Here is a 26934-nt window from a genome sequence, read left to right on the forward strand (position 1 = left end):
GAAAACAGACATTAGACAGCCCCGCCCCCAGCTTGCCCACTCCCTCCCCACTTCAGGTCCCCCAACAAGGCCTTTGCCCCTCTCAATGAACAATAGATGGCTCTGGGTGTTGATCGGGCCACGCTTGGTAGTCATCAAGTTCTGAGTGTCGTGTGCACAGTGACATGGAGGCAAGGAGGGAATTTACCTCTGCAACCAGGGGCTGGGGGTCCACCACGGGAGCTACCCCCACACCCCCGTGCTGTGGGAGCTTTTAAAAGCATACTGAAGGCAGGCAGGGGACTTCTGGAAAAGGCTGAGGCTACTTACCCCAAGGAGAGGGGAAGAATTGGTGAGGTGTAGAGCCCCAGGGCTTCCTGAGGGGTTAGGTGAGACAGAGATCCTAGGGACTAGAGAGCTGGCCCTGGCCTGGCCTCCCTGTACGCAGAGCCCTGGGAGCAGAGCCTGGATTTGGCTGCCCCAAGGGCGAGCACCCTCCTGTTCCCCAGAAAGCGAGCTGCTCATAAAAGTTAACTGGGTGTGAAATGCTTGCCTGAGGTTGGTAGAAGGGCATGAGGTGGCCGCCTGGGATGGCTGTTCCTCGCCTGCCTGGCCCTGGCTCAGCTTCATAGCCTGCAGGCAAAGAACCTCAGGGCCAACAGGAAGAGGCCCAGGATGCTTCCTGTCACACCTGGAAGGTTGACGGAGCCCCCAGAATGAGCCTTTCCAGGTAGCAGCTCAGAGGTCCTCTGCATTTGCCTCCATATCGTCTCAAAACGCCTTGCTGCAGAAGCTGAGTGCTGGTCGCCAGTAGGCACCATGTCCCCTGGCTACCTCCTATGCCCTACGTCAGAGGCCATGGTCCTAACCCATAGACCTTAGGCTGGGTCCCAGGGGTCAGGCCCCTCCTGTGGGTGGCTCCTCTTCCCTCCTGTGGGCAGCTCCTCTCCAACGTCACACTCCATCCTGAGGTAGAGAACTAGACCTCAGTTGATGATGGTGGGTGTCAGGCCATCCACACAGAGCAGACAAGGTCATGGTCTGTGAGGCTGAACCGTCTGCCCTCACAGGCATCCCTGTGTCCCTCAGACTGTCTCAACCGACTTCCCCCAGAAGTCACACTGGAGAGAACTCACCAGTGCCAGAGAATAGGAACCACATGGTCATGATGGCTGGACAGCCCAGCCATCTGTTCCACCGTCCTTTAGAGGGAGCAACGTCTGTGTGTGGACAGAGAGAGAGAGAGGGCTGCACTTGAACCTGGGTAGTAGGGAGAGCTGCAGGGAGAGTCTCTCTGGCCTTTTCCTAGCCTGTTGAGACCAGACACATGTAACCTCAGCACTTGGGAAGGTAGAGGCAGGAAAGCCCATCAGGAGTCACCCTTGGCTTATAACAAGTTGGAGGCCAGCCTGGTTTATGGGAGATGCCGACTGAAGAAACAAAGAGCAGAACCGTAAGGAGGGTTAGGCAGCATTTGCACTCAGTGCTGGATCAATGTTGGTCTGTGTATACATGTGGCTGGCTGCAGTGGGGCATTGTGGGTCAGTTAGCCAAGAAGTGGTGAGGCTGCCAGGACAGGGGCTTCCCCCGGGGAGGCAGCTGAGCTCAGATGGGAGGGGCTTTCCTCCAGTTCCCTCACCAGATGTTAAGCTCTTGTCTCCCTTTGCTCAGGAGCAAGGCTGCTTTGCTCAGTGCAGCCCTGAGCCCCGGGCACCCTCTGTTCTGGCCCAGTTGGAGGCAGCTTCCCTAACCCAAGACAGTTGCAGGGCTCGGAGGAAAGGCTGGGCTGGGCCATCTGAGCTGCCTACAGTCAGCCCTGCCCTGCCCGCCCGCATTGGCCAGTCCACTCAGTGAGATGACCTGGCTCCTGTGCCACCAGAGCTGGGCTGTGAGCAAGGGCGTCTGGCATCTCAGGCCCGGCCAGTTTCACCTGGGCCCCGGTCTGCCAACACCTGTGCTGTGTTAATGAAACACTTTCTTCAAGAACCTATGACAGCTGGACACAGGTGGCAGGGAGCCATCTCCTAATGCCAGGTAACCCATACCCAGCTTTCCCCACAGCACCAAGTCCTGGTGCTGGCCAGGGGAAATGAAACACTATGGTTTCGCACACTGGGAACTGTGACTGAGTTGCCTGGGCAGAGCTCTCTGGGGGCCGTCACACATTCTGTCAGCGTGCCTCCACTGTGGGTGTCTGTCTCCCTTCCTCCTCTTCTGGGAACCCAAGAAGCACAGTTTTCCTATATGGGCTCTGGCTAGAGCCCAGGAAACAGACACACGAGGTGATTTCCTAGTGTCCTTCCATACTGCAGTGGTCCCTCCCCGGTGCTCTGGAAGGCAGCAGCAGCACAGGCTGAGAGGTTTCCACCTTTGGTGGCTAGTGGTTCCCAGCCAGAGCCGTCCTGACCTCTCCTGCCCCTCTGCGACATGGGAAGCCTTTGCAGATGGCTGCGGTTGTCACCACGAGGGATGTCAGGGGGTGGAGCCCAAGGAGCTTGATGGACCCTCTGCAGGGTCCAGGCCAAGACCCAGAGGCTCGTGCAGTGAAGGTGGTGGAGGTCAGGGTCTTTCTTCTTTATGTGTGTGTGAGTGTGTGTGCATGCGTGTGTTTGTGCATGTGTGTGTATGAGTGCATGTGCATGTACGCATGTATGTGTGAGCGTGTACTTGCGTGCATGTGTGTGTACATGTGCACGTGACACAGCGAGTATGTGGAAGGCAGAAGAGAGTTTTCGGGAGTTGGTTCCCTCCTTCCTCCTTGAGGGCCTTGGGATGGAGCAGAGGTCTCCAGGCAGCAGACGCCTTTGCCCTCTGAACCGTCTCACTGGCCCGGTGGTTGACATCAGAGCGTGCAGACGTGGCCTGGAACTGGGTGGGATGTCTTGGGGAGGCTTGGCCTGTGCCAGTGTGACCATGTTGCTTATATCCTGGCTCGGCACATGTGTGCCCGTCGTCTGTGCCGATGTGGGACACAGGTCAAGGAACAGGGCCGCGTGCAGCTCAGACACAGAGTGTAGGATGGTAGGAGGACAAGATGGCCCTAGTCCTTGCCTTGTGCGCTTGAGAATCGCAATATAATGCTTGGCTCAGCCTCTCGCTCATCTGCTGCAGGGAATTCAGTTAAGACGCTGGCTTTTTCTGGCTGTAAGATCTTCCCCACACCCTGGCAGGCTGCTAGAGGCTGGAGCGATGAAGGCTGGCAGGCCCAGTGTCTGCAGAATCATTTGCCTCTGGTCTTCACTGAGGCCCGTGGCTGACAGCTCACCTTGCTCCAAACAGAGGGCCTTGCCTGGAAGCTAAAATAGAAATTGTCCTTTCATGCCCTCAGACTGAGACCTGGGTTCTCTCATCTCTGCACCCTGCTTAAAAGGTCTAGGATAGCCCTACAGTGTGGTCACAAGAGGGACAAGTTCCTGGAACAGCTAAGCCTGCTCTGTGAAAACAACCCTCCCCTGGGCTTCCGCTTCCCCCCAAGTCTGTGCACAGCCACTAACTAAGGGCCAGACACACTTGGCAGCACAGAGCACGGACGAACGCTCCCGAGAGCCACTGAGGAACCCTTCAAGGTTCCATCGCCTTTAAGAAGCTCAGGAGATTATAAGCAGATATCAGCCATCTAACACAGGATAACCATATTACAGTCCACAGACGTAAAGAAGCCAAGTAACAAGGAGGACCCAGGGGAGAATGCTTAATTATCATTCAGAGGGCAAACAGGACAGACACTGGAAGCTGTTGACGACTGGGAACAAGATGGGAGCCTACTAGAGATGTCCTCTGAAGGGCTCTACCCAGCGGGAGATCGAAACAGATTCTGAGATTCACAGACAAACTTTGGCCAGAGTTCAGGGAGTCTTATGAAAGAGTAGGAGGATAGAAGGACCTGAAGAGGACAGAAGATCCACAAGAAGACCAACAGAGCCAACAAATCTAGGCCCAGGGGGTCCTGCAGAGACTGATGCTCCAACCAAGGAGAGGACCTAGACCCCCTGATAGGAATCTCAGTCTCCATGTGGGTTCCCCAGCAAGGGGAGCAGGGACTGCCTCTAGCATGGACTTTGTTGCCTGCTCTTTGATCATTTCCCCCTGGTGGGGCAGCCTTGCCAAGCCACAGAGGAAGAGGATTCAGGCAGTCCTGATGAGACTTGATAGGCTAGGGTCAGATGGTAGAGGAACAGGGCTCCCCCTGTCTGAGGACTAGGGGATGGGATTGGGGATAAGTGGGAGGAAAGATGGGACCGGAGGAGATGAGGGAGGCGACTACAATCAGGATGTAAAGTGAGTAAATTATAAAAACAAATTAAAGATAAGACAAAGAAGAGGGAGAGGAGGAGGAAGAAGAAGAAGGGGCAGGAGCAGCAGCAGCTTAGGAGAAGCAGGGCTCAGTGACACATGCCTGTAATCCCAGCACTCCGGAGACAGAGGCACGCAGATCTCTGAGTTCGAGGCCATCCTGATTACAAAATGAGTCCAGGACAGCCAGAGCTACACAGAGGACCCAAAAGCTCAGGAGAGAATGTTAATGCCCTTGTGCCTGATGTTGTCAATGTGGTGTGTGTGTGTGTGTGTGTGTGTGTGTGTGTATGGGTGTGTGTCTCTGTGGGGGAGGGGCTGTGGAGAGTGGTTGTGTGTGTATTTCTGAGTGTGTCTGTGTATGTGGTGTGTGGTTGTGTGTGTTATCTGTGTGTGTGTTGCATATGCTTTGGAAATGTGAGGTTTCCTTCCACCTGCAGAACACCGTGGGCTGTCTTCGAGGCCTGTTGTTCATCCCTTCGTCCTGTGTGTCAGGGTTCAGGGAACAGCCCTCCCAGACTTGCACATCAGACTCAGTGGGGCTGCCCCGGGTCTAGGGGCTGAGGATTCCAGGCAGAGGCTTGAGCAGCGGGATCCAGGCCGCCGTCAGAAGCAAGGTGGCCGTGGCTTCCTGACATGGGCGCTGTCTCTGCCATCTGCACCAAATCTCATGGCAGTTATTGTGGGGCTCAGATTTCAGCCGCCCCTCCACCTGTCACCCCTGTTTACTCTTCCCCGCACTCACAACTCCATCCCAGGCCTCCCTCAGAAAAGTGTTTTTCGATCTCCACTCCTTTGCACTGGTGGGGACAGAGTCCCCTGTGTGCTGTGAGAAACACACGAGACTTGTCTGTCAGCACCCACCTGGGCTCACAGGCCCAGAGGACGCACCACCAGACACGCTGCCCTCGTGCCAATGACATTTATTTAGCAGTTGGCATTGGACGGGGGCTTCAGACATGAGCAATACACAAGGCTCCTGGAGAGCAGAGGCTGAGTGCGTGTGCCTTCATCTGGGCCTGGTGTGAATGAGACTGAGAAAAGCCTGTTTAACCCCAGGACAGGGAGCTGACCATCAGTAAAGAGCATGCTGTGCAAAAGTGAGAGCCTGAGGTGAGTATCAGAGCCTACGTAAAAGCCAGGTGTGGTGGTGTGGACTGGGGGAAGGAGGAGCCAGTGTCAGTGCCAGGGGAGACTGCCACAAAGGAGGGGGTATGGAGAGGCGGCTCGTTTGCTAAGAGCCCGGGCCTCTCGTGCAGAGGACTTGGGTTCTGTTTCCAGCCCCCACATCATGTAGCTCACAACTGCCTGTAACTCCCGTACCAGGAGATCCGACGGCCTCTGCTGGACTCTGTGGGTACCTGAGCATGCACACATGTGTGTGCACCGTGCATGTGAGAGCACATAAACACACACACACACACACAGGGGCGGGGAGCATCTTAGGACCAGGTCTCCTTGGCTGTCTGGCCAGCAGCAGCTGATATGATTGATTCCATGCATCCTATTAGCAGGCCACTGTCCTTGCCACTAATTGTCACATGGTCATAAGCTCTGGTAGATAAGCAAACACTTCTTTTATCTGTCATCTTGGACATGACACCTTAATGATGACCACATGTGCAGCGCTTATGGGTTGCTGACCAGGGACTTCAGGCCAAGAGATTCCAGCCTGGATGTGGTGCGGATACTCACAGGGGACAAAAGTGGGTCCCTCTGGAGGCCACAGATGGAAGGCAGCTCAGCTCTAGGTTCTGGAGCTCCTCCATCGAGTGAGCCACAGGTTCTTGGCCAGCACAGAAGACCGAGAACCTTGTGCATGGCTTGGGTTTGCTGTGGTCCAAGGGGACCAAATTCAGGGACTTGTTTCTGGGCAGCAGACTTCACATGAGGGAATACGAGGGAGCCGATTCCAGCACTAGAAGGTGGCACACTGCGGTGTGCTGGCCACGCCAGCCACCTCGACACACCACCTTGAAGCTGGCCTATGAGTCGGGCCTTCCTGGGTTCTCAGGGACATGGCCTCTAGGCAGACTCCCAAAAGACTGGAGCTGTGCCCTGCAAAGCCCCCAAGGCTGGGGTCTGCTGTAGCCCCTCCCCAGGGCTGGGGTCTACTGTAGCCATGATGTGGAGGGTTTGACAGCAGCAACCAGGGCAGCTAGAAGCTGCCTCGGCTCCCAGCAGGACGCCCTCCCAGGCCCCATTTGGAACCAGAGTGGAACCTCCCTGGAAAGTCACAAAAACGGAGCCAGATGTGCAGTGCCGTCTTGCGGCAGGAAGGAGGGGCGAGCTGCTGGCTGGGGCAGTGCAGCACTTTCATTCCTCCGGCAGAGCACTTGTGTGTGATTGAGTGAAGACGGCTGTAACAATGGTGGCAGTGTGTGCAGAACAGAGCTCTACTGAGCACCATGAAAGCCTTTTGAAGTGGGGGAACAGTTTGAAGACATGGCATTCCTCACCCCATGTTTTGACTCAGAGAGGCCAATGGACAGAGCCTTAGACGCCTCCAGAGAGGCCCTCGTCCACCTTTGAAGCATGCATCTGTTTCTGCTGCCCAGCCTGGGGACTCCTTCCCTGGGCTCATGTCAGGCGTGTCCTTCCCCGGCTGCCCACAACCAACCAGGGGTCTCTGTGGGAGACTGACTAATGTCTGAATCCAGAGGCAGCACCAAATACTCATTACCAGGACTGACCCCAGTGCCATACATAGCCATAGGGGTGCCATGTTCAGTGTATAGAGGCCAAAAGCAAAGTTCGCCTAGCTCGAACACTTAAACCTTACCCACTTGTAACCCTGAAGTTCTAAAACCCTCTCACGTGGATGCAGAGGAAGTATCCTGGGACCTTTGAGAGAAGGCCTGAATGAGTGGGCTGGAGAGTGGACTTGTGGCCACGACAGGAGTGGTGGGCACTATTCCTAGCTTAGTCCTGCGTTTGGGGGCATTCAAGAAGGTGTCGGTTCCCACCCCCACCCAGGGCAGACCTTCCTCCCGGGGTTGTGGAGTGGCTTTGAGCAAGCCTAGCCTGGCCTTTGTCTTCGTGTTAGCTCAGGGGACACGGCCCTTCTGTCTTCAAATGCCCCCACCTGGCATTTATTAAACCTGATTGAAAACTCTGAAAGGGGGAACGTAGCGACAGCAGCCCGTTTGCTCTGCACGCTGGGCTCCCGGGAGACTCCCCGTGAAGCTAAAGAAGATTCGGGCTTGTTCCCGGCAACATGGACGGGGATGGGGAGGAGAAACTGAAGCGCCTCCACCCTTAAAGCTCACTGGAAGGAGAACAGAATGCGGTTGGGAGATCAGGATCATCCAAGAACAGCAAGGGGATAGATGCAGACACAGCAAGGGCACAGAGAGCCGTAAAGAGGTGTAGTGGGGTCGCTTTGGGGAAAACACACAAACACACACACCACACACACATACACACCACACACACACCAAACACACACACCACATACCAAACACACACACCACATACACAAACAAACACACACACACACATACACACACACAACACACATACATATACACCACACACATACACACACACCACACACACACACATACACACACACACACACACACACAAACACACACACACACACACACACATACACACACACCATACCACACACACATACCAAACACACACACACACACACACAAACACACACACACACACAAACACACACACCACACCACACACACACACACACACACACACACACACACACACTAGGCTTAAGAAAACCTCATCTTGGATTGCCAAAGCCATGGAGAGTCTGAGATTTATATATTCCTCTCCAAAGAGCAGGCATGGCTGCCGTTAGATCGTCCTGGCAGCAGCTACCACAGATTCCAAAGGTGAAGAACACCGGCTCAGGGATGCCTCACCTTGAACCCTACGCAAAGCAGATGGGTGCCCCACACCTCCTGGCTCCAAGCATCCACACTCTGGTGAAATTGTACCTTACTGCTGCCCCAGGCAATGGTGGAGGGCAGGGCACTTACTGCTGCCCCTGCTGGCTGCACTCAGCTCCCAGGTCACTAGTGATTCAGACAGAGCTGCACCTCCATGCCACCTAAGCTGAGAGGGCACCCCCCCACAGCAATCATCTTTGCCCTGGCACCGCCGGTTTTGGGCTGAGTCGGGTGCCGAGCAGACCCTTGAGACCTCCGGCTGCAGTTTTCCTCTGGCAGGCCCTTCGGCACAGTGAAGAGCCAGAGCCGACAGCAGAATGGTGCTTGACTACACATCCCGGGAGGGTGTTGGGAAGGCCTCTAGGGAATGCCTCCACCTTGGAGTGGGGCTCCAGATTGACAGCCCTGGAGTGATTGGGTCTGGAGGAATCTAGGCCCAATGCCTCCCACCTTGGAGTGGGGCTCCAGATTGACAGCCCTGGAGTGATCGGGTCTGGAGGAATCTAGGCTGACTCCAAAGTCTCTTTCCCAGCCTGCACAGACCATGTCTCCCAGCATCAAGGCTGTGTTTCCTAGGAGTCCCCAAAGCGCCCTTTATACATGGAACCTCCCTGGGAAGTCTCAAGAACAGAAACAGATGTGTGATACCATCTTGCAGCAGGAAGGAGGAACTACCTAGGGCTATGAAGCAATTATTGCCATGTCAGAGACTCAATTTCATGAATGCGAAATTTGGGGGTTCTTTTCAGTCTTCCATAGGCTGCCTTCCAAACAAGCCCCCAGGAAAGCACCAAGAAAGGGCACTGCTCAGGGCTGGTCACAAGACCACCTGCCTTCTTGATGGCCTCTTCCCACAGTGATGACAGTCACCCCCGAGGAAAGCCCAGGCATAGAGATGTCGGGACCAAACCCTTCTGAAGAAGGAGGGAGCAGATGAAAGGAGGGAGGGGAAGAGGAGGAAGAGGAAGAGGAGGAGAGCAGCCCCGCACGAAGCGGCAAGGATGCAGGGAGCCATGACTGTGCATCTGCTGTGGAGGCAGACGTTTGAAGGGCTCCGACAACTCCTGTCACGCAGCAACCTGGAGGGTCTCTGTCAGCCTGAACCAGATGACTTCTCTGCGGAGTAGCGGTGCTCTCTGCCCACTGTGCTCTCTTGCCTCATGCGGCCTTGGACATGCCTATGAGATGCAGACAGAGGCTCCTACCAACCAGCCTGCTAGGCAGGTCAAGGTTCTCCAAGTTCTGTATGCATTCATGGAAGGTCATGAACCTGGATCATTGGATCCTTGCCACTCAGTGTCATGTGGCAGTGAATGATGAATGCTAAAAAAATAAAATAAAGACAGTAGTACTGGAGACAGAGGCCCCAGGGACCATGCTTTTCCCCTGGGGGAGGTCTGGGCTATAGATCTGTATTCAGATGGGGGTTAATGATTTAAGTCCTGGTTTACAACAGAGTGAATCCTACATCAACCTGCACTGCAGCCTCACTTGAACTTTATAACATTTAAACTCAAAAGCTCCAGGGCACAGCTGAAGCCTTCTGACTCCTAGAGAGACACCCCATGGACTCTTCCTGATACAGGGTGCTGCCTCCTCCATTCCTTCCATGCCTGACTGGGGCCACCCCTGCCTAGGGTCTCCACCCTGCCTCTCTCTCTCACACATCCCATCCCATCTTACCCATCCCCTCAGAGGCAACAGGGCCATTTGCAGCCAGACAACTACTTCCTCCCTTTGGGAAGCCGTGGGGACAGGTAGGCTGTATTGAAACTGGAGCCAGAACACAGTTTTAATTATCATAGCCTCCGGGTTGACAAGAAGCCCGAAACACAGCCACCTTTGTTTCCAGTCCCAGGCAAGGCATGTCCATTGCTTGATGGAGAAATTGCATATATGGAGCCCAGTGTATGAGCCTATCCTACCTCAGCCCAGGGAAGGCTTGTCAGTGCTGGGTTGCTGTGATTTCCCTCTGGGAAATACTCAGGGAAGAAAAGTACCAGGGATCCCCAAGTGGGGGAAGCCATGTGGCTTGTGAGCAAAGGCACAAGCTGTGTTTGGAGCTGTAGGCTCACTGTGCATCTGTTTTGGAAAGAGCGGAGCTGTGTGACCTCCAAGGGCTGAGCAGTAGCTGGAGAGCTCAGCAGCACTGGCAATGGCTTTGCTCCTGCCTTTCTTCTATGAGCATCCGCTGAGCTCCTATAGTTGGCATGAAGGGCCAAGGTTGCTGTTCTAACGCCGGCGTAAGGACGGTCAGGGAAAGGAAATGGGGTGCACTGGTATATACGGGAGGGATGGTGGCAAGTAGGACTTCCCGGCTGGTGTGGGATCCCCTCATTCTTTTCCTACTATCTGAGGCAGCTGCCTATACCCAGTCATTACCTACGGCTGCTGTGGCACTTCCAAGTTGTGGGAAATGTGGGACCCGTGAGCTCAGACAAGGAGGAGAGACACTGAAGCAATCTGTGCTGGGCATCCGGCAGCCCCGCATGTCTGACCTGATGTCATCCACAGGCCGGAGACATTGGGGCACAGTGTCGACTGCCAGCACATACACAGGTCAAAATACATCCAGTGGCCCCTGGCCGCAACCTCATTCCCATCCTGTAGCAGTCAAAGGTGATGAATGGAAATTCTCATTAGTGCTAATCAGAGCCGTTTGGAGGAGGCTGAAGCAGAAGGAAATGACTTTCATGAAGCTGCTGAGACTCCTTTGAAGAGTTTCAGGTGTGTGTGTGTGTTGTGTGTATGTGCATGCTCAGGTATAAGCTTGCAAACACATACTCATGCACAAAACGTGGGGCTGGCTAGTAGAAGAGGGTCCAAGCAGTTGGAATGAAGGTGAGGATAAAACAGCTCTGTCTTGTCTGATTATTATCCAGTCCTGGTGTTTCTGCCGCCAGAGAACACAGACTTCACACAGATCGGTGTGGCTGCGGTGAATTTCCTTCTCTGGCAGCTCTGATCATGACTTGCTGCTTGGAGCCTACACGGGCCAAAGTTAGAACAGGGACCCGGCTGGGGCCCTGGAGGAGGATGGCATCCTCTTCCCCCCAAGCACAAGGCCTTGACCACCACCCGTGGCCCAGTCACACCAGGATTGCCCCAAGGAAGGTAGACGGGGCTGTACCACAGCCTTCCTAGGCCAGCCTGGCTGCCAGATACAAAGTGTCCTTTTATTGGGAATATCAGAGCAGAAGGGGGCTAGTAGTAAGCTGAGAGTATTTGGATAAACTCGGCAGCCCCAAGACTGAAAAAGCCCTTTTGTTCCGCACAAGAAGGCAGCCCTGCCACCCTGGCTCCCTGGAGCCACTCCAGATAAAACTGAGGTTGGAATAGGAAAATGATTACGGTGTCTCGTGAAAGATCTGTGCTCCACACTCAATGTTTATTATTATTATTTTTTCATTAGAATGTGTGGCTAACATCCTATTGCGTGATGCCAGGCTATAACCATGCCTACAAATACCACGGCTCAGTCGGCCGGGTCTGGCCGGGAGGGGCCTGCATGCGAGTTTTAGTTTGCTCAGCTTTGTTTTTGAGGTGTTGGCGACCAATTCCAGAAGGTGAAAGCATCTTCTGGGGTTTGTACTCTCGCCACATGAGCCGGGGAAGCTGGGTACGCAGCAGCACGTGGGCATGGCCTTAGAGGAGTCTCACCCTGCAGGAAGCTCTTGGCGTTGCTGAGAAGGGTGCCTTAGAAGCTGCCTTTCTACTGACTCCACACCAGCGGGGTGGAAGGTCCAGAAAGAGAGGGACCCGGCTTTCTGTTGTTCAAAGACTGGTGTGGTCGTAAGGTTCCTCTTTTTCTAGAAGGAATTCTTGCTTCCACTGCAGAATACAGCTGTCCCTTGATATATGAAGACCAGCCTGGTCTACAAAGAGAGTCCAGGACAGCCAAGGCTACACAGAGAAACCCTGTCTCAAAAAACAAAACAAACAAACAAAACCATTAAAAAGTGTGTGTTCGTGTGTGTGTGTGCACGCGTGCATGCATTTGTCTGTGTAGGTTCTGTGCATACACCATTCTCTTTACATCAGGGACATGGTATTCTCAGATTTTTGTCTCTGGAGTTTCCTGGAACCAAACTCTTCTGCCTCTGCCTCCCTGAGTGCTGGGATTAAAGGTGTGTGCTGCCACACCTGTCACTCACACACTTTAAGTCATGTCTGTGCGATTCCAGTCTCTGGTACAATGCAAACAAACAGTTCTCACACTGTACTGTTTAAAGGACAGGGATAAGGAAAGTGTGTCCGTGTTCAGTAGAAACACCTTTTTAAAAAAAAAAAAATTTTTTTTTTGATCTATGTTTGGTTGAGCCCATAGAGTAGAATTTGATGATAAGGAGTGCTGGTTGCATATACAAACTATTGACAAAAAAGAAGTGTGTTCAAAAACAAATGCACTTCTGGGTTGATTTTTTACACCAATGAATGTTAAAGAATTACTGGAGTAGATAGTGAAAGTGCTCATTTTAAATGTTATGAGTCTGTCATATTTTTTTATTTATTTTGAAGATTAAGCTGGACATGAAATTGAAAAAAAACCACACATCTTTATACTAAGGCATTTGGGGAGAAATCATAGTAGTTCCTCTGACTTAACAAATCATTATAAGATATTATTTCAGATGTGGTGGTATAGACTTACAGTCCTCGCACTCAGGAGGTTCAGGAGGTAGAAACAGGAGGATGGTGAGTTCAAGGCCAGATTGAGCTATAGAGTGAGTCTGAAGGTTCAAAGTATACCAGATTATATAGTGAGACTGACTCTCTCTCTTCCTCTTTTTCTATCTATGTATGTATGTGTTTCTGTCTGTCTGTCTCTGTGTCTGTCTGTCTGTCTCTGTGTCTGTGTGTCTATATGTCTGTCTGTCTGTCTCTCATTCTGTCACACACACACACACCACACACACATACACATACACACACACACACACATACACACACACACACACACACACACACACACACTTCTTCTGTTCTTCCACATCCTAGAGCTGAATAGACTGGGGAGCCAAAAGAGACCCAGGCAGATGGTGGAGGGCACCCTCATTTGTTTGCCACATTTGCTCAGCAGTGGAGCCCAGAGCCAGTTGGATGGCTTCTGTCTGCTGTGCAAGGCTGACTTGGCTGTACCTTTGTCTATGACTCACTTCCAACAAGCTGAGCCTGAGGCAAGAGTCTCAGGTCGAGCTCACACCCAAGGGCAAGATAACACAAAGCCCAAATCCCATCACTAGCAAGGTGTGTGGAAGGCAATGTGAAATCTCTATGCCTGTGTCTTATCCTCTCACCTCAGGTGCCAAGACGGCTGGGCATGAGGAGAAAGCATGGCCCAGTTGGACTGTAGTCAGTGGACATAAGGCCCATCTCTTCTCAACCAAGTGGGCAATGGCTGAGGTCCGGACTCACTAGAAAAATAGATCATGAGAAGCACAGTCATCACAAAACAACATTTGGAGGAAAATCTCATGCCACACAGTCAAAATAAGGGCCGAGCCTCGCCAGCAGCTTTTCATGTGCGCATACCTGGGCCCGCTCAGGGAAGAAGCTGGCATTGGCCCTTTGCAGCACCTCCAAAGACAACACTGTCTGCACCAAGAATCCTTTGCCAATGACCATTTTTGTATGTCAAAGAGCTCCAAGAACTGCTCTTTGTGGAGATTGGCATTTGCTTAGACTTGGCCTGTTGAGATTTGCGCTGTTTCCAAGAGTTGACCTCAAACATTAGGCTGATACAGAAGGCGGTGAGTCACCGTGTTCCTCTGTCCCCATGTGTTCTAGTGAGAGGGACGGGTGCCCAGGAACTGTGTCTGCTGCAGCAGAGGCACCAGGCATAACCTAGCAGGCATGTCTAAGCACCTACCATGTGTCATGTCACAAGCCAGCCATAGCCTCTGCGCTGGGAGATAGAGGTCATCATTATGTTAAACCCCAGGAAACAGACTCGGGGTAGTGATTCAGCAACACTGGCCTGGAAAAGATGGTAACTGGTTTCCAGAGAGGACAGGAGGGTTGACAGGCCCTTCAGCAGAGTCCAGAGTGGGATGAGAAAGAAAATGACCCAGACTAAAAAGGGGAGATAAAGAAAGGAATTCCAGTGGACAAAGAAAGGTATGGGGGAACACGGGAGCCCTCCATGGTTATCCTGAAAGGCCTTCTCTCCTTCATTCATTCCCCATCCTTCTCTGAACACCTACCGTCTCAGTGGCCGTAGGACTCAGCCAGATGAAATCCTCGAGACCCTCACCACTTGAGGCAGGAGAAGTAAGCTAGAAAATGACCACTAGGGTCCAGTCCATCTGTGCTGCTGAGGGTCCCTGGCATAAGACATCAGAGCTGCCTCCCAGGAGAGGTATGCTGTGTTCTGGTGCACCAAATTACTGGAAAGAGGTTCTTTTCCGGCTCACCATGGAAGCTGGAGAAGACAGAGAGGTCTGGATAGGTTGTGTTTCCATCCAGCCATCTATCCATCCTCCCATTCAGCATCCATCAGTCCACTCATTCAGTATCCTCCCATCCATCCTCCCATTTAATGTCCATCTATTCACCCATTCAGCACCCATCCATCCACCCATCCAACATCCATCCATCTGCCCATTCAACATTCACCTCTCCATCCACCTCTTCAACACCCATCCATCCACCCATCCAACATCCATCCATCTGCCCATTCAACATTCACCTATCCATCCACCTCTTCAACACCGATCCATCCACCCATCCAACATACATACATCCACCCATCCAACATCCATCCATCTGCCCATTCAACATTCACCTATCCATCTGCCTCTTCAACATGCATCCATCCACCCATTCAGTATCCGTGTATCCTCTCATTTAATATCCATCTATTCACCCATTCAACTTCTGTCCATCCACCCATTCAGCATCTTCCATCCACCTGTTCAACATTCATCCTTCACCCATTTAACTTACATCCATCCACCCATCCGCCATCCACCCAGTCACCCGTTTAACCTCTGTCCACCCATCTACATCTCTTCGCTACACATTCAGCACACATGTGTCCATCCATCTACCCTCTAATGTATGCACATTAGATGTGAATACCAATGTATGCACATCCAACATTAGTTTAAAACGCATCCACCCCTCTGATATCTATGTACTCACTCACCATCCACTGTACATCCAACAGCAGTCCATCCCACTGATCCATCCAAAGTCCATCCATTCATACCCTCATCCATCTGCCTACTCATGAAGACATTTGGTGGGCCTCGACGAAACACTGAAGCTTCTCGCCTTAGAGAAGCTTCAGTTGCCTTAGGCAGCTCTGGGGTTGTGATCCGTTAAAGAGTAGAGGAGAGTTAGCTAGGGTGAGAAACAACACATCCTGACATAGTAGGAATGTGGTTGATAAGCAGCCAGTGCTCACTGCTTAACCCATCTGTGCCTTTCTATTTGTACAACCTATAGCACATTTCCAGATACTTTGTGCCTGAGGGGTAGCTCCAGCTGGGGAAACATGAGCTTTCAAAGTCTGGATGGCCAGCCTCAATGGTTACCACTGATCAGAGATCCCCGTCTGTAGGGAGATGACCCTCCTGCTGAGCATGTGGTAAGAGAGGTCAGGGCCAGCACAGTGGCCTGAGCTCTGCACACCACTGCCTTCTCCGAGGAGCAAAGGAGTGGGAGACAACCACTCGCAGCCAAGCTGCGCCAGGCTCTCCTGAAGCTCCACCTGAGAGGTACTCCGCACAGGCTTTCTGTGACAGCCGCTGGGGCAGCTGGTGATAGGCGTGGAGGAGAGGGGACCTTTAACACCCCAACCTGAAGCTGTATGACTAGAGCTCGGAAGTCCCACTGGACACCAAGCATGGCTCTATCCCAGCAAGCTGGGTGCAGAGGCCCAGGACTGTGTGTTGGTGGGCTCCTTGGTCTTGCATCCAACTCCCATGTATGTGGGCCTTTGTCAAACAGAAAGATCTGGGCTCGCGCCAAGGCCCTGCTCCCACAGGCCTGAGAACTCATGTGGCCCCAACCACGTGTTGGTGGCTAGCTTGTGGTGGGAACTCCTCCCGCATCCGCTGTGGGGGTTGCTACATTCACAAGCGCTGCAGTTTGTCACCATCTGAGAGCCAAAGAAAGGTTATGTGTGTGACACCTCCCAGGCCCTGGATGCCCTCAGAAGAGCCACTTCCTGTGGCAAACCTAACACTGCACCCCCTGAGCAGGGGTGTGGCCACAAGCATTTGGTTTGGGGTTGTGTGATCGTAATATATTTTATGATTAAAAGAAGCAGCAAGAGTGCCTTCCCTGCTTCGGAAGGTCAGGGCCAGGTCTGCACCAGCATGCAGGCTTCAGGCTTAGGATGCTGCCTGGCCTGAGCTTGACTCCGGGCAAACTTTGATTTGAACAACCCTTCACAAGGGTCCCTAAAACCATCGGAAAGCATGGATATTTACATTACGATTCATAACAGTAGCAAAATTACAGTTATGAAGTAGCAATGAAAATAATTTTATGCTTGGAGGTCCCCACAACATGAGGAACTGCATTAAAGGGTCTCAGCGTTAGGAAGGTGGAGGACCACTGCTTTAGAGCGTTTACACCACCGGGGTTCGGAAACTGTGCTCCCTTGTTGGTGAGATCCAAGGAGTCCCTTACAAGACCCACCTCTGGGCAAGCAGACACTGTGACTCCAGCAGTGTCTATGAGCAGCAGGGAGAGTGGCTCCTGAGTTCCTGGTTCCGGCTCACCCCTCCCCCAAAGCCTGGCTTTGAGCTTGTTCTCTGCGTACCAGCTGAAACCCTCTCTGTGCGTGCTGCTAGATCACGTTAGATGTTTGCCTCTAAAGAGCTGTTTATGGACTGGACTGCTGCAAGGGTGTTGAGTTTGCCAAAGCATCCCTTTGGAGGCATGTTACGTGACATTCAGATGGGTGACTCGGCCAGCCATGGCTTTGAGCAGTTGGAGCAGGGCAGAGAAGGAAGGCCTTTGTGAGAGTCACAGTTTGGCTTCACGGGAGGAGTGGAGGCATTAGCAGTGTAGAGAAACTTACCCTACGACCCCCACTCCAGAGATCCTGGGAAAGGTGCTCAGCGCTAACCACCGCACCACGCTGTCCATGCAGACAGCACACAGGTCACCTTTTTGTTTATGTGGTGAGGACGAATGTCCTGACTGTGTCCTCCCAGGAGCATTTAAGAATGCATCCCACAGACCCTAAATTCACACCCTTCTTTCGTCAGCAAACCCTCCTCAGAACTATTCGGGTTTTATAAGCCTAAGCACCACACTGCAATGTTCTGTTCAATGGCCCACTGTCCACCAGTCAGACTCATTTCCTGGTGGAACCCCAGGGACCCCTGCCCAGGGCGCAGACCGCTTCCCTCCATCCTTCCTGGAAGCTCGAGGCATCTCCAGCCTGGTGTGCCAGAACCAACGGGTGTCTCTGGGAGTCAGTATGGCTGCACAGTCTCTGGGCGCCTCCCTTGCTGCTGAATGCCTCAGCTGCCTTCCTCACTAGGACCTGAGTGGAAGGGGCTTGTCACAAGGGTCTGGCCACAGCGGCAGACCTCTGGTATTCCCAGTACTCTTTCCACCCCAGGAGGGCATCTGAGGTCATAGTCCCTGTCCTCCCTAGAGGGGCCCTTGCCTGGAGATCCCCATCACGCCAGGTCTCCTGCCCTCCTCCTCACTCACATACCGCACAGGAGTGTCGCCCCAGAAAGACCAGGGCTCCTCCCTACCAGCCACCCAGCAGCTGGTGTTTTGGGAGACCCCAGCTTCGTTTGCAGTGGCTGTGCAGTTTCTGTGGGGGACCATGCACACATCCAACAGCTGCAGACAGTGACGGCCCCCACAGGCGGAGCAGAGGCACAATGAGCAGTGAGCACTGTTACTTGGTGCCCTAACCCCTACTTACTACAAGGGTTGTTTGTCCCCTTCGCCTGTGTCTCACAGTCCCCACTGAAGGGCTTTCAATTGGCCAGAAATGGCTGTACTTCTTGTGTGTTATGAAGACCGAGGAGGGGCCTGCTCTGGGCACCTGTGGTGGTGGGCATTAGTCCCAAGTGCAGACACACAGGTTCAGCCTGGCCAAGAGAACAGCGCTACCATTGGTGTTCAGAAATGTGTGCACATAGCAGGAATGCTGGCCAGCCCTGCTCGTTCTTGAGCCTCCAGCGGCTGCCCAAAACCCACTCTCTATGCAGACAGCCATGGGCTAGAGAGCAGAGAAGATGCTCTCTGGTCTCCTGAGTGGACACTGAGGCAAGACCCCACACAGGCCACACTACCCAGCTGAGAGTGACAAGCACTCCGTAGTAGCTCCCCGGAGGCAGAGGCTGCCACCAGACCGTCCTGTACCCCCAGGGGTGCAGCACATTCACTTCAGGGCCCTCACCCCCTCTAGCAGTAGAGGTGTCCGGCCTGCCAGCCCAGCTGCCAGGGGACCCTCTTCCCAGCCGTTGCTGCTAACCACCCCAGATGCTCTGTGCTGGCCCCGTCTGTACCTTACACCTCTGCTTTGTGAAAGACACAGAATGCTAGTGAAAGAATGCCAACATGAATCACCAGGTTGACCTTTTATTTCTTGTGGCTCAGGCATGCAGCCCATGACCAACGAGACAAACCACAGATGCCAAGATAGATAAGACATATGCCCCACTTCAAATACCGGACTCAGACCACAGGGCCTGCAGTGTGCTGGTGGTGCGAGGGCGGTCGAAGGACCCCTTGGCATGTTTGTAGTAAGATCACGGGAAAGGCTGGTGACCCAGCCTCTGCCACGGGTAGCAAGAAAGAGCCCTCACAGCTCCAGGCTTCCAAGGCTTCTCTTCTGCTCTCTACCTGAGCTATGTGAGGCCTCTAGAGGCTTGCATCACTCAGGCAAAGCACAGGACACCCAAGTCCTTTTCCACTTCACCATCCTGCCCTCTTCCTTCAGGCAAAGTCATAGATGCTGGTGGAAGGATCATCCCCCTGCTCAGTGGAGCCTAAGCCAAAAAGCAAAGAAGGAAAGGGGGACATGATAAGCCAGCATAACACATGGAGAAGGTGTGAAGCGGGCCAGCATCAGGCTGTGTGCACAAGGCGTGGGCCCTGGGGCTCTATTGTACAGGGAGGCTGAGGACATGGGAGAGAGTGCTGTGTGCACTCAGCCCAGAGTCTGAGAATTGAACAAGAATGCCTGGAAGCTCAGCGTGTTCACAAGGCATGTGGATGTCTGAGCAAATTCTGCTGTGTGGCTTTCTTCAGATCTTCAAAGGCCTGAGTGGGGCCCAAATGCTGAATGTGGAATTCAGTGACTTTTTTATGACATGCATTTCTTGGTGTGGCTCTGAGCCCAGCAGATCTGCCTGTGACTGACACAGGAGCCAAGTTCTCCAGGTGTGGAATTGGGACAGCACCAGCACCTGTCAGCAGAGCCCGTGTCAGGCAGCAGCCCTCCTTTAGCAGCATCCAAACCCTGAGCCATGCTCTGGGGTCTGTCCAAGACCCTGTAACTCTACCCCTTACCTGCATTATGAACCACTACGCTGGCAGCCGGCCAGCGGAGGCCAAGGTCAGAGGGGATACAGTCCCAGACAACATACATACTCTCTTCAGCTCCCTCCTCCTCAGCTGGAGCGGGTGGGCCCCTGACCTCCTGGCCCAGCCAGGCCTTTTCTGCTGGCAGCCATAGACCCCATCCCGCCGCCGTGTTTCTGCTTAGCACTTGGTCATGTCACCACCAAGCCCATAATGAGCGTCAGGACCAGATTTATGAGCTCGCTCAGGCTCCATGTCCGCCACGCCGAGGTGTCTCCAGAAGGCCCACCCTCCTCTTTCTGTCACAAGAATGGACTTTCTGTTTTGGCTCTTTGTAGACGTCATAAATCATAACCATTGCATGTATGCTCGCACATGTGCCTATGTGTATCGGTGTGTGTGTGTGTGTGTTCCTGTTAGTGTGTGCACCCAAGTGTGCACAGAGGTGTAAAGGAGGGACATGTACAGCAGCCCCGCAGACACCCAGCACAGTGTCAGCTTTAGGGAGCTGCAGCCGGGGCACAGGCCGGCAAGGAGACTCCTAGGCCTCACTCCGTCCTGCAGGCTGAAATCCATTAGGTGAGCTGACGACAGATGCCTCTACATTCCTGCCGTATGCACATCCAATACGGAGCCAGCCGCTGGTCGTGCCCATTAAATGTGAAAGAGTGAGCCCAGTAGAGAGCCACAGATTAAAAGTGCAGGAAACCTCAAATGAAGTGCAAAAAAAATTGTCAAGGTTAAGAGGATTTTTTTTTCCATCTCTTCACTTCTTAACTCTGAGTTTCTAATGGGGGTGATCGATGAGCTGGGGAAACTGGCAAGGACATGGGGGCCAAGAGGCCAAGGGGGGGGGCAAATGGGCAGAAGGGCCACTTCTGCTGGCAATTATGGGAGTCCACAGGCTCAACTCCAACAACTCCAGAGCCAGGTTTTCAAGTGAGTAGGTACTGAACTGAATGAGGTTCGGCTCCATCGCCAAGAGAACACCACCACCCTTGATCATGACCCTCGTGTTGCGTGTGTGAACAGAGCCTAACGCGTGAGCCCTCGCTCTTTTGGCCCAACGCTACACAGCTCCCGCCAGAGCTGAGGTACCAGCAGAGGCCAGACTCCAGATCAGGAAGGCTGGGCCAATGCTATTGCCTATGGCACTAGGTCCCTGGCACTTGATCCAGTACAATGAGGATGTGCCCGGCTGCCTGGGGCTGTGGCCTTGACCATCTGACCCCCAGGCCTTCCTCTCAGCATCTGAAGAAACCCCAGAGCCAGAAAATATTGGTCAGAGTCTCAGCGGGCCACCTAGGGCCCCTCAGCTAGGAAGGGGCACTAAGGCCTCACACTGTGAGTGGGCCGAAGACCTGCTTCAGGGCAGCAATGCCAGGCCCGGGAGGGGCTAAGCTGTTGGTGGATTCCAGATCTTAGAGAATCTGGAATCTACCATCTCCTAGTGTGTCCACGCCTGCTCAAGCCTGAGACAGGAGGTCCTCCCTCCCTGGAAAAGGCAGCTTAGAATCCACTAGGCATCCCTCAGACAGAAAGTCTGGCCTCTGAGAGAGGGACTAGCAGACCCATGGTGACCACACTGGAGAGGGGAACTGTCTCGGGCCTCTAGGGGCCATCAGGAAGCAGCCATCCAGAGGGTCAGGAGCTGGTGAGAGACGGAAGCCTGGGCAGGCCACAGACGAAGACCGACAGGCACCCACATTACCTTCTCATAGGAGTGAATTTGTCTCTTTTAAAAATATACCAGCTGACTCATGACTGTGACCCCTGAGTGCAGGCATGCACACATGTGCACACATAAGTAGAGATTCTTGTGTATATGCATATGTACATGCATATATGGATAGACAGACAGACAGACAGATAGATAGATAGATTAGATAGATACATGATGGATGGATGATAGATAGATAGATTAGATAGATACATGATGGATGGATGATAGATAGGTAGGTAGATAGATAGATACATGATGGATGATAAATAGATAGATAGATAGATAGATAGATAGATAGATAGATAGACCTATACACACATACCTTCAGAGGTGCACAGCTGTATATGTATACCCATAACCATGTGCACACATGTATGCACTTTGCATGTACACATGTGAATCCATATAGTTATCTGGACCTCAACAAGCTCCCAAGCACTTTACCATAGTGGTTACTAGCTAATTAGTAAAGATTGTTCTTGGGGAAATAGGCCTCAACTATGAGAAATCGACAGCCAAACTCCAGGGAAGTCCTGGGGACCGAGCCCTGAATGCAGACACGGTCACTCACAGCATGGTTAACCAGCTCCCCAGGCTCGGCACCACAAAGGGGAAAACAGAGGCAGAGAGATGAGAAGGAGAAAGAAACACAGGGTGAGGGGCAGGTAGGCAGGCAGGACCTGGGGTTCTGTTCCACCTGCTCAGAAGTCTGTGTGGCAGGGACCCGTGGGGAGGCCCTTCCCCTCTGGCAGGGAGAAGGTCTCTCCGGAGCCCATCTCAATCTGCCTCGCGAGGTAGAGGTCTCACTAACATGGGCTGACCTCCTCAGCAGTTTCCTGCAGTGTCAGCAGTTGGGAAGAGGGTCTGAGACTGGGCAACTAAGGAGGGCGCTCCCTCTTTGGGCTTGGTGGCCGGAGCCAACTTCTTGGCGAATGGAAGGCCTGCCCTCCTGAACATCAGCCCTCGTGGCTTCATCACGTGGCCACTGTTCACTCTGCCTCCACCCCACAGGCTGTGGGGTCACCCAGTGGTGTTTGGGTCGGAGCATGGCAGGCAGAGGCCTCCAAGGACATGTAAGGAGCAGGGAAGGCGTCACCTAACCCTCGAGGGGCAGGGTCTTTAGTGAACTCTAGGCGGATGGATGAGACAGCCTCTACTGAGCTCAGATCCCTGGGAGATCTCTCTGGGCATGCACCTCCTGAGCCCCAGGGGACAGGCTCACCTGTGTCCTAATGTCTCTAGAGTTGAGGGTCCTGCCTCTCAGGAAGCAGCCTGCCCCCCTCGCCTGCTCCCTAAGCTCAGAGGAGTACAGTTGGGCTCCCAGCTTTGCCAGCAGTGTGTGAAGCCTAGTGTTTTAGTTTTGAGAGGAATGTCAGGATCCCTGGCTGGGTGGGGCGAGCCTCTGAGGTGTGTTCATGCTACCATCTGCTCTTTGAGCCTCTCTCACCCCGTCTTCTTCAGGCCCAGAACATAGCTTCTTCATGGCCTTATCCACAGCCAGCCTGGAGTGCTGAGGCCTCTTCTCTGATTCTGGGGTAAAAGGCAAAGTGGGGGCAAGTGGTGAGTCGGTGCTTAGCTCATTTCTGCCACTGCTGCCCCATGGGTAAGAAAAGCTTCCAGAGAATCCGCTTGTGACCCAAGGCGGCACACAGGGCCCCGGGAGCAGGCATTACAGTGTGCTACTGTGTACAACCACAGAGCCATGTGCTGGGATCTGATCCATGTTCTAAGTCTCTCCTACTCGGTACCTTCAGACCTTCATTGCCGCCTTTGTCAGGAGCCCAGGGGGTCAGGGATGGGCGTCAACTAAGAGACGAAGCGAGCTGAGGGGGAGAAAGACTGATGAGCCACTTCCTGCCAGTGTGCTCAGGGTCTGACTTTGGACCAAAGTCCTTGGGGAAGACGGAACAGAGGCAAGGCATGTGTCCCCATTGCTGTGTGCTGATGTTTTTCAAGAGTCTCAGTGTCTGCTCTGGGTGCACAAGGATCCTGAAGAGTGACGTGTCCACTGAATAGAGCCTCTCCTGCCACCCTCGCTGGGTCCCTCAGGCTCCCGTTTATCCTGCCTGCCTGCACTCCCCCACCCACCTGGTCACCCTTCCCACCTGGAAACACCTTCCCCGGGACACCCCTACCCACCCTCCGCCCTTCAGCCATCTGACTTTTGTGCCCAGTTAGCCACCCCAGTTGCTGCTGGCTTCAAAGGCTTTGGTTAGGGCTTACCATAGGCACGGGGCAAAGCAGGCAGGAGCAGGAAGGCGCTATTGCACCCGCAGCTGCCAGCCGGTGGTCCAGGTCTTCTTGCAAGCAACCCTCAGGGTGGGGGGTGGGGGACAGAGGTCAGCAGACAAGGCTCAGAAGACAGCAGCAGCAGCAAAGCTAAACCAGTGCTGGGGCCGCCTGCAGTGTGAGGAAGCAGGACCTCTGGCCACAGTCAAACTGAAACGTTCCAGTTAAAAGGAACAAAATGCTTTTCTGGCATTCCGGTGATGTGCAGTCTGACAGGAGCAGGTACACACAGGCACACATGTGCACTCTGGCACACACACGGAGACTCAGGTGCAGCTATCACACCCTGATAACACCTTTACCTTCAGAACTGCTTTTTCTGGCTCAGCGCACCCACTGTCCTTAGCAGAGGGCTTGTGTCAGACACAGAAGGCTCTGCTTTCTCACACCTGGACAGCTCACTGGAAAGTTTTAAAATGCTAGGGCTCGTCACTGCCTAACTTGCCTGTGAGCTGCTCTGTAAGAACAGGAGGGGGCACCCTCTTCTTTCCACCAGTCTCCTTCCTGGAGGATCCCAGGACCAGGTGGGCTAGGTGAATGGGGCCTCTCCAATGCCTGGGACTGGCTGAGGTCCCAGCCAACCTGCCATCCTGCCGGCGTCTGCCTACGCCTCTGAGGCCTCTGACACTGCACACAGGGCATCTCTGACCTCGGGTTGCTTCTTCCCCAGCAGATCTCTGAAGACTTGGGCAGTGAGAAGTTCTGCGTGGATGCCAGCCAGGCGGGGGCCGGCAGCTGGCTCAAGTACATCCGTGTATCATGTTCCTGTGACGACCAGAACCTCACCATGTGTCAGATCAATGAGCAGGTAGGTCTAGGCTGGTCAGCTGGGCTTCTGTCTTCGGGGACTGTCCTTGGGGACTGGACACCAAGGTGGCTGAGTGCTGAGGGGAGGGTCGGTGAACCTCTTGTAAGATCCTGGACCACCTGCCAAGCTCTGTCTTGCCCCGGGAGTGGCCATTTGACTCATGCCCAGCAGGGGATACCTGGAAAATTTAGCTGCTCCAGAGTACTCTACGAGAGCGATGACCTCAGAGCAAAGTTCAGAAGAACTTGTCTAAGGCTGGTGGCATTGGAGAACTGAAAGCGTGTTTTTAAAGGCCAGAGGGAATAAACAGGACACCAAGTCCAGGGGTCCACTTTCCCTACAAATGCCAGGAGACAGGGAAGAGCAGCAGATAAGAACCAATGGAAGGAATCTTGCCTCAACAGCCCTGGTCAAACAAGGTTTCCAAAAGGGTCCGCACTGGCCAGGTGCTTCCTAGACCAGGCTAAGGAAAAATGTTCAAGCCCACAAGTCATAACTGTGGCCTGACCTACTGCCAAGAAAATGGTCTTTCATTGGCATGGTCTCCTTTCTCCTAGGAGTAAACTGACCTCAGCTGCAGTCCCCTCAAAGGCTGAGGAACCACTAGTTCTGGGCGTAGCTTCTCAGAGCAAGAACACTCTGAAGTTCCCTGGCTCCTCCAGCTCCATGGCTGGCCACTGCATTCCCAGAGCAGGGGGTCCAGACCTGCCAGCCCCATCAGGGGAGGAGATATGCAGTTTCTTTCCACTCCACTGGGCACTGTGACCAGCACTGCTTTGTCCCTTCTGTAGCTTCAAGGTTGACCCTGCAGACTCGGTATTCCAGCAAAGCCTCCTGCTGGCAGAGCATGGGTTCCTCTGGGTACCAGCTCCCAGCCCTCCCGATAGAGCGGTTTATTCTGCCTATGTCTTTAGGGCTACATGTAAGATTTTGTTGGGAGAAAAAAAAGGCTCCATTTACTTTTAAAACGATTTGTGAAGACCACGTAACAAAGACCCCATTCTTGTGTAGCCTGTGCAAGTTGTCTGAAGTGGTTCAAGGCTCTTGACTCTAGAGAAATATTTTGCATTTAAAAAGACAACAAGGAAGCTGTAGCGAGGCCTCTGACCCTGCACACTGCCTCAGTGCTCCTCAGAAGCTTAGTCTCCTCAGCTCTTGGGCTCCATCTGGACCAGGCGGTGAGTCCACCAGACACCTGCTGGTTCCAGACAGCCGGGACCAGGGCCTTTGCCTCAAAGACTTCCATGACCTTCAGCTGGAACTAAAAACTTTGAGAACAGGAAAAAGAAGAAGAAGAAGAAGAAGAAGAAGAAGAAGAAGAAGGAGAAGGAGAAGGAGAAGGAGAAGGAGAAGGAGAAGGAGAAGGAGAAGGAGAAGGAGAAGAAGAAGAAGAAGAAGAAGAAGAAGAAGAAGAAGAAGAAGAAGAAGAAGAAGAAGAAGAAGAAGAAGAAAGAAAGAAAGAAAAAACTTTCTGACTAACCAAGAAACTTCAAGTGCAGAACCAATTGTGATGTTAACATGGAACATAGAAGGAAAACTTTCTGCCTCTAGAAGAAAGAGACAGGTGCCTGAAAGCTGGATTTAAGGTGCACAGAGCTTGGCGGTGCTCCTCCTCAAGCACCCTGTCCTGGGAAGCAGCGGGGTGGGGGCTGCAGCTGTTTGCAGGGCAGGCTTCTGCAAGGTTCGGGGAGACCAGAGGATGCAGGTTTTGCTACTTGGAAAACAGATGCTAGAACTCAGATTAACAGAAACAGTGAGGTATGAATCTTCTTGGGGCAAGCTTTTAGAAAACACAAAGTGTCATCCTTTCAAAGAAGAACTGGCCTTCAAAGCCTTTTTAAAAAACTCATTTCAGGGAAGGTTATTTTAAACTACCTTGTGAGTTTAAAGTGAAGTGATTGGCTTGCAGGGAATTGGCATTTCATTTCTGACCATGGGCAAGAATGCTCCAGGATAGGGTGAGTTACAACTGTCAGGTCCCTGCATCCTTATAACCCAAAGCCACAGCATGCCTAGCCTTGCCCTGTGCCCTGTGCCACCCACCTGACTATACTGTCTGACTAGCATCAGGTCAGACTTACCTGCTGGTTGTCTGTCTCCCACATGGCCTTGCAAAGTGAATTCTCCCTGGATTAAACTGGACAAAAAATAGCCTTGTGTTCAGAGGAACTGGAGCATTAGGCAAATGCCATCTTCTGAATGGCCCAGAACCAAAATCACCCCCAAACCTGGGACATTTCCTGCCCCTACATCTCACACTGAGACCCCTCTACTCTGAAATCTACTGAAACCCACAGACTCACAGCAAATATTCACCAGTTACATGAACTGGCTTCCTGAAAGGTAAAATAGGTTTCAGGCTATTTGTCGTTCTCCCCCCAAACAGAGATATGTCTACACACACACACACACAC

At 53.1% G+C, this 26934-nt stretch overlaps 1 protein-coding gene across 9 annotated transcripts in view; it reads left to right on the forward strand.

Moving 5' to 3' along the window:
• Prdm16 (PR/SET domain 16) overlaps positions 1-26934 on the forward strand; it is a 310338-nt gene that overhangs the window by 239257 nt on the left and 44147 nt on the right. For 6 of the 9 annotated variants that reach the window (XM_021655376.2, XM_060378940.1, XM_060378942.1 and 3 more), the window contains exon 4: positions 24383-24520. In XM_021655376.2, coding sequence (XP_021511051.2) covers positions 24383-24520 — 138 coding nt within the window. The remainder of the gene's footprint in view (positions 1-24382; positions 24521-26934) is intronic. The other 3 variants (XM_021655353.2, XM_060378943.1, XM_021655360.2) reach the window with 1 other exon arrangement.

Source organism: Meriones unguiculatus, chromosome 3 (genome assembly GCF_030254825.1).
Source record: "Meriones unguiculatus strain TT.TT164.6M chromosome 3, Bangor_MerUng_6.1, whole genome shotgun sequence".
NCBI lineage: Eukaryota > Metazoa > Chordata > Mammalia > Rodentia > Muridae > Meriones > Meriones unguiculatus.